Source organism: Cebus imitator, unplaced genomic scaffold, assembly GCF_001604975.1.
Source record: "Cebus imitator isolate Cc_AM_T3 unplaced genomic scaffold, Cebus_imitator-1.0 Scaffold294, whole genome shotgun sequence".
Lineage (NCBI taxonomy): Eukaryota > Metazoa > Chordata > Mammalia > Primates > Cebidae > Cebus > Cebus imitator.
The window spans coordinates 1,355,443-1,363,044 of NW_016107609.1; the positions used below are offsets into that span (position 1 = coordinate 1,355,443).

General features: G+C 35.5%; 1 protein-coding gene across 7 annotated transcripts in view; it reads right to left on the reverse strand.

The window, feature by feature from the left end:
• The window catches only part of SEPTIN7 (septin 7), a 103,019-nt gene that overhangs the window by 23,315 nt on the left and 72,102 nt on the right, over positions 1-7,602 (reverse strand). For all 7 annotated transcript variants that reach the window (XM_017502208.2, XM_017502209.2, XM_017502215.2 and 4 more), the window contains one exon: positions 2,502-2,620. In XM_017502208.2, the coding sequence (XP_017357697.1) occupies positions 2,502-2,620 (119 nt within the window). The remainder of the gene's footprint in view (positions 1-2,501; positions 2,621-7,602) is intronic.

The following is a 7,602-nucleotide window of genomic DNA, read 5'->3' on the forward strand; positions in this document are numbered from 1 at the left end:
TTGACCAGGATGGTCTCGATCTCTTGACCTCGTGATCCACCCGCCTCGGCCTCCCAAAGTGCTGGGATTACAGGCTTGAGCCACCGCACGCGGCCCCTACTGATTTTTAATGATACAAAGTTGTAATGTAAAATCAAAGTACTATGCTGGTATTTTTTTTTTTTTTTTTTAAACTGTAAAGCTGATATATAAACACCAAATCCAATTACTTCAGAAGTGTTACAGTTATATAGCTATCATACCAAATGAGTTTCAAAAAAGATGTGAAACTCCAGAAAGGGATTTCTCTTACTGATTTCCACAATAATGACTTTAGGTCATTTATTTACAATGACTAAGATTCTTACTTTAGATATAAGTTCCCATTTAGTTTAAGGAACAGGGCTAAAAATTTTTAGTAGAATCTGCCAAAAGTAAAGTAAAACTAAGTACAGCACTGGCCCCTGCGCATTCATCAGAAAAATCCTTAGATGTAAATATGCATACACACAAATTGAGGAGCAACAGGTTTAAGATTAGGGAAGGACACAGGGAGAAAACACACCCTAGAAATTACAAAGCTCAAGAATTAATAAGGAGAATGCAGAAATCTAAAAAAACAACTTATTAATAACATCAGAAATGACCTAATTCAAATGAAATTATCATGTCCAAAATCACTCCAAATTTGAAACAGAATATAGACATCCAAATAATTTTCAACTACCTATCCTTATTTGAGCCCATAATAAACCAATGGCTAATATACCTAAAACTAGCTTCCCTGCCTATACTTATATTTTGGTGCAACTTTCATGGCAGTTATAAAAGGACTCTGAACAAATTGTGTTACATGGTTATTATATTAGACAGAGATAAACAGAAGCAAAAAATCGTCACTGTAAAAAAAAAAAAATACGACCACACATCTTTTACAATTAGGGTTATGTACATATATATATACATATACACACACACACAACACAACAAAAAAGGCAACAAATACATGATCAGGAGGAAAACAAATAATAGTAGCTAGCTCTAAAAGCAGTGGTTTTAGTCAGAGGTTTTATATTAAAATGTCCTGAGTACAACCACTAGAATGTGACCAATTTGAAAGAGGCCACTTCATATTATCTTGTTTACCTTTAAGTTATAAGTAAAAATTGAGATACAGAATAAAAGAAGAGAAATGTATTTTATGATAGTATTTGAAACTTAAAAATAGCACATTACAAAATAAAAATAGGAATGGGAAACTATAAAACAGAAAAATACTAGATACAGGAAAAATAATGTACTGAAACATCCTGAAAATTTAAATGAATTTAGCACAACTGCAAAGAAAATCTTAACAGGCTTTTTATAACAGGTTTCAAGGTATTCTGAAATTCAAATTGAAAAAGATGAAAAAACAAAATATTTTGTTACAAACAGGACTATATGGACAATAGAGATAATTATAATCTGTTTTTAAGTATTATACAAAGTTACTGTGGTTTAAACAATATACCACTGGCCAAAAATAAAGACTACTAGACTAGAAAAAGGGTCCAGAATTGACGCCACATTTCATAAAATGTCATGTATACCTAACCAAACACAATTAAATTAGAAATATGTGTGACTGTGTAACTGAATATTATTGAGACAACTAGATATGAGTCTAGAAAAACAGTTTAGTGGTCTTCCAGCTTAGTTCAGTCATACAGCATGAGACTCTTAGGGTCATGGGTTTGAAAAATAACTTAAACTATAAATATCCCATAAAGTACCCTGAAAACAAAATTAGGATATAAGCAGCAAAAGATGAAATAGAAAAAATAGTGTGAAAATGAGACAGAACTAAATACCCAGAATAAAAAGAACTCATATCAAAAAATACGGGCAATACCAAGTACTACTGGTCAAAAAGACAAAAGACTTAAACAGATGTTCACAAAAAGGGAAAGAGAAAAAACTTTGTTTTTAAAATGTTCAGCCTTTCTTGAAAATAAAAGGAAAAGATAAAAGGAAAAGAAATGACTAGGTACCACTTCATTCCAAAAAAGTTTTCAAAATGAAAAAAAAAAACAATGCTGGCAAAGTCATAGTGAAACAGATGTACACTTTATAAAACAAATTTGTTTTATCAGGAAAGCATCATGACAAAGTAGGGAGTGGGGAGTTAAAGACCCATAAAAACAATCAGAGCCTTTGAAAGAATAATCCTCTTCCTGGGAATTCATTCTAAGAACATAATTCCAAAGAGTATGGGGAGAAATTGATTGTGTGGGGGTGTTATTAAATAACACTTAAAACAGCCATATTTTTAAAACTGGCAAAGGATAAGGATACTATGATAATGGGTAAGAGCTCTAAGGGAAAAACTAAGGCAGAAGATTCAAGAGTTATTTTTAATACAGTATAAATGACAATACAGTAAAAAAGAGGAATGGACTGTAACACATTATACTAAAAATAGAAAAAACTGCAAATTATGAGAAGGGTATAAGAAACCTGCATTAACACATCCTGCTCACCTGTTTTTTAAACTGTTGGCATTCCTCTGGTGTGAGTGTGTCTGCTTTGGCAATAAGTGGGATGATATTCACTTTTTCATGCAAACGCTTCATAAACTCAATATCCAATGGTTTAAGTCTGAAATACACAGTATTTAATAGGACTGAATTGATCAGTTTGGGAGAACAGATTCTTCACATCCCCAATACTAAATTAAATACAACATAACTACTTTACTTACTTATCAGAAACACTGTGAAGATGTATTGGGCCAGCAAAAGTTAGGTAGAACAGGACTTCAAGAAGCATTGGAGTGGCTAAGGCTTTGACTCCTGCCCTTGAACCCTGGTCACAGGATTTTGGCCCTAAAGAGGAATTGGAAAAACCAGAGAGGCTCCTAATAGAATTTCCTAGAATTATCTCTATATTTATTACTCAAAGTTTTAAAACTTTATTTACTTATTTATTTAATTTTTTTGAGACAGGGTCTCAGTCTGTTGCTCCAGCTGGAGTCCAGTGGTGTAATCTCAGCTCACTGCAACCCACCTCCTAGGCTCAAGAGATTCTCCCACCTTAGCCTCCTGAGTAGCTGGGACTATAGGTACGCACCACCATGCCTGCCTAATTTTTGTATTTTTTGTAGACAGCCAGGTTACCTGGTCTGCAGAATTTTTTGGAAATGAAAAAATGGTGGTTCTTCAACTCCACATTCAGTTCTTGCTACCAACTCTCTTTCTCCAACAAGATGCTCATAAGAGAATCTTCTTCAACATCCCTTTTATTCGTTACATTCCGGCTGCTGCCTCCAATTTGCCTCTATATTTACTTTCAAGAAGGTGACTAAATACTTCCACTGTAGTACTTACCATTACTTATTCTCTCACCAGCTCTTCTTCCTTAAGATATTTTTCAAGATTCCCTTAGTAAGCCAGTTCCTTAAGAGGTACATTATTTATAATACCCTACCAGGCCTTCTCTTCTTACTCTACATTCAGTACAATTATCATGACTACAATAGATTTCAATTATCTTCAGTTGGTCAAGTGATTCCCAAATACTGATACACAGCCCAGATCTCACCACTAAGTTGCAGATTTGTGTTTACCCAGTGGATATGTTACCCAGGTGTTCCATGGGCGCCTTTAAATCGAAAGGTCATCTGAACTCCCATTTTCCCTCTTCTATGCTTCCTATCTCAGTGAATGGCACTGCAATCTACCCAATTTCTCAACTGAAACCTAGGATTCCTCCCCTCTCTAGTCCTCTTCCCAAATATATATGTATGTGTGTAGATGTGTTTATGTATGTATATCTCCATTTCCCTTACTTTAGGCCACCAAGACCTTTGGAATGAATAACTAATAATACAAACCATGCATACTGAAGTCAGAGTGGTCTTTCTAAATCCAAATCTTACTGAGTTATACCCTGAACAAAAATTTTATTGAAGGCCAGATTCCTTAACTAGTATAGCCTATAAGGCTTGTGAAGACATAGATTTTCCAGCTGACCTCATCTCTTAGCATTCCTGGCCTTTCTTTTGCCTCCTACTTCCAATGTGCCATTTTGAACTTCTTACAATTCCTTGAAGGCACCATACTTTGACATGTGGCCACAGGCTACTTACTACGTTAGCTGGACACCCTCCATTCTCAACCTCCTTCTCCTTGGCCTGGCTAATTCCTATTCGTCCCTTAGGGCACTGGCTCACAGTCCAATTTCCACTGGGAATCGATTGTTCTCTAACCTAAGACTAGGCATATTTCGATGTGGTCACAACACTTAATGTGCTATACAGTAACTGCCTGCCTGCATACAGATGGTTCCTCACTATCTATGGTTCCACTTAACAATTTTTCAACTTTTTGATGGTGTGCAAGCAATATACACTAAATAGAAACTGTACAACCATTGTGTTTTTCACTTTTAATACAGTATTTAATAAATTACATGAGATATGCAACACATTATTACAAAGTAGGCTTTATGTTAGATGATTTTATTTGCTCAACTGTAGGCTAAGCTATGATGTTTAGTAGGCTAGGTGTATTAAATGTATCTTCAACTTTGGATGGGTTTATGTAATCCTGTCCCAAGTGTAACCCTGTCCTCTATTTGTTTCTCCCATCTTCTCACTGAAATATGCTCTACAGTGAGGGCCTTATCTCATTCATCTGTATCCTCAGCACTAGCATGGTATCTAGCACTTGAGAAGGTAGCCAAGTATTTGTCAACAAAAAAAAAGGTAAGCTGCTGTGATTTTCCTTATGCTGTTTGGAAATTTGAAATGAAAACCAAAGTCCTCAAATCTAGACTATACTGTGGACTAAAATTTAATGTTTTACAAGAATAAATGAAGATACCTGAAATATTTTGCAAAGGACTACCATTCTAAAGTGGTATTACTGAACTTTTATAAAAACATGAGAAAAATGAAATAAAGGTCTCATTCTGTTATTAATTTTATTGACTAATAACTGAATTGACATTTAAAATAAAGAGAAACAACATATTAAAATTGGGGGGACTAGGGCCCTGAGGTAAGATAGTCCTTTTTCCTAACAAAGATAACTGTATATACCTCACTGTTGTGGTAAAGCTGACAGGCAGAAAGACAGAGATGGTGAGGGGGAGAAAGCAAACATGGAGAATTAAGATAGTTGCTTCCTATTCTAATTCTCCTTGTCTTAAATCCCTTGAAATTTGACACTGGCATTCAGAGAATAGGGAGCACAATGAAAAAGAGAGTTTGGATGGAATAACACTGTTTATATTATCTGTAAACTGCGTTCTTGCCTCACTAGTATTAACTGAAAGAACCTATCCATTTTTATTTACTTTTTTGACAGGCTCTTGCTCTGTCACCCACGCTGGAGTGCAGTGGGGTAGTCATAGCTCACCATAGCCTCTAGTCCTTCCACTTCAACTCCAGAGTAGCCAGGACTACTGGAGTGCACCCCCATGCCCAACTAATTTTCTTTTTTTTTTTTTTTTTTTGGAGAGGGAATTTCGCTCTTGTTGCCCAGTCTGGAGTGCAGTGGCACAATGTCGGCTCACTGCAACCTCCACCTCCTGGGTTCAAGCGATTCTCCTGTCTCAGCCTCCAGAGTAGCTGGGATTACAGGCACATGCCACCAACACCCAGCTAATTTTTGTATTTTTAGTAGAGATGGGGTTTCACCATGTTGGCCAGGCTGGTTTCGAACGCTTGACCTCAGGTGATCCACCCACCTCAGCCTCCTGAAGTGCTAGGGTTACAAGCATGAGCCACTTTGCCTGGGCCCCAACTAATTTTTTTTTTTTTTTTTTTTTTGTAGAGACAGGGTCTCGCTATGTTGCCTAGTCTGTGGCCTCAAGCAATCCTCCTGCTTCGGTCCCCAACGTGTTGGGATTACATATGTAAGCCACTGCATCTGGCCTGAACCTATCCATCTTTGAAAACTGATTTAAGTTTTGCTTCTTTTCATTAATCATTATATAAAGCACTAAATATAAATGCCATGAAATATTCAATCTCTGAGTTCTAAATGGTTATAGTTTTTCAATTCATACTCGTGACAAATTTAAATTGCTATTGCCTTATTAAGCTGTTACATCAGATATAAGCTTGCTTATTAATGTGACAAAAAAGCAGAGTTCGGTTAATCTAAAATTTTAATAAATCTTAAGGGCATTTCATATAAAGTATTAAAACCCAAATAACAAGATTGTATATTTAAACACAAAACAATACTTGCTGAATATTTATTGTAATATCCCAACTTTTAAAAAGAAAGATATTTAAAAATAAACATGACAAAAAAAAAAAAACATAATAAACATGACAAGGAAGTTGGGGAAGTCAACTTCTTAAATATGACCAAAACGGTCACAGAACAAAATTAAACTTTAGAAAAAAAGGTAGACCTTGCAAAAGTCCCATTAAATTTCAGAAGCCTATAAAACATCAGCAATAGAAAACATTTAGTTCACATGTATATTACATTCTGGTTGAATTTTTTCCACTGTCCATTTAGTTTTATATTGGGTGGTCTTTTCATCAACAAATTACTTTTTAAACCTTGTTTTTAAGCAACAGAAAATCCTTTATCATTTCTAGAAGATAAACCCATACTAGAGAGACCAACCTCTAAGTCTACAAACTATAAACAACTACAGGGCAAATAAATTTTTGTATGTATTATGTATGTATGTATGTATGTATTTCTAAGGGAAAAAAAAATCCTAAAACTCATTGGATGACACCAATTTCTCAAAATTCGTACTCAATACTAGAAGGATAAAACACCATTTTAAAATTCATGTTCCAAGTCAGTTTTTAATTTTAATAACAATTACAAAATAATGAACAACACACATGAAGCAATAATAGCTGAAATCATACATTAGCCATGTATGCAGTTCCTACTTGAAAGAGGGAGGTAAGAGGCACTGAAAAGTACACTGTTGGACCAATTTATAATTACTCTAAAAATAACAGGCCTCTAAAAAGGAAACCTAGGGACTACCCAGAGAAGATGGAAAGGCTCTGATTCATTTATTAGACTGCATGAAATTTTAGCCTATAGTGAGCAGGGTATCTGGAACTCTATACATAAAATTCAGTGTCATATTCTTTCACTTAATCCATAACATCACATACCAATGGGCAAAACTTTGGTCCATTTCTAAAAGCAGTTAAGCTGAGAAATTGTTCAAAGGCACATTTTAATATGTAAGAAATAGCAATTTTAAACATCTTACCCCTTCTGACAAATAAGAAATGGTGCAAAGCCATTACTCATTTGAATAATAGAAAATTTTTTTTCTTTTTAAAAAAACCTCTTGGCCAGGCATGGTGGCTCACACTTGTAATTCCAGCATTTTGGGAGGCAGAGGTGGGCAGATTACCTGAGGCTGGGAGTTCAAGACCAGCCTGACCAACATGGAGAAACCCCGTCTCTACTAAAAATACAAAATTAGGTGGGCGCGGTGGCACATGCCTATAATCCCAGCTACCTGGGAGGCTGAGGCAGGAGAATTGCTTGAACCCATGAGGGGGAAGTTGTGGAGAGCCAAGATGGCACCACTGCACTCCAGCCTGGGCAACAAAAGTAAAACTCCAACTCAAAAAAAAGAAAA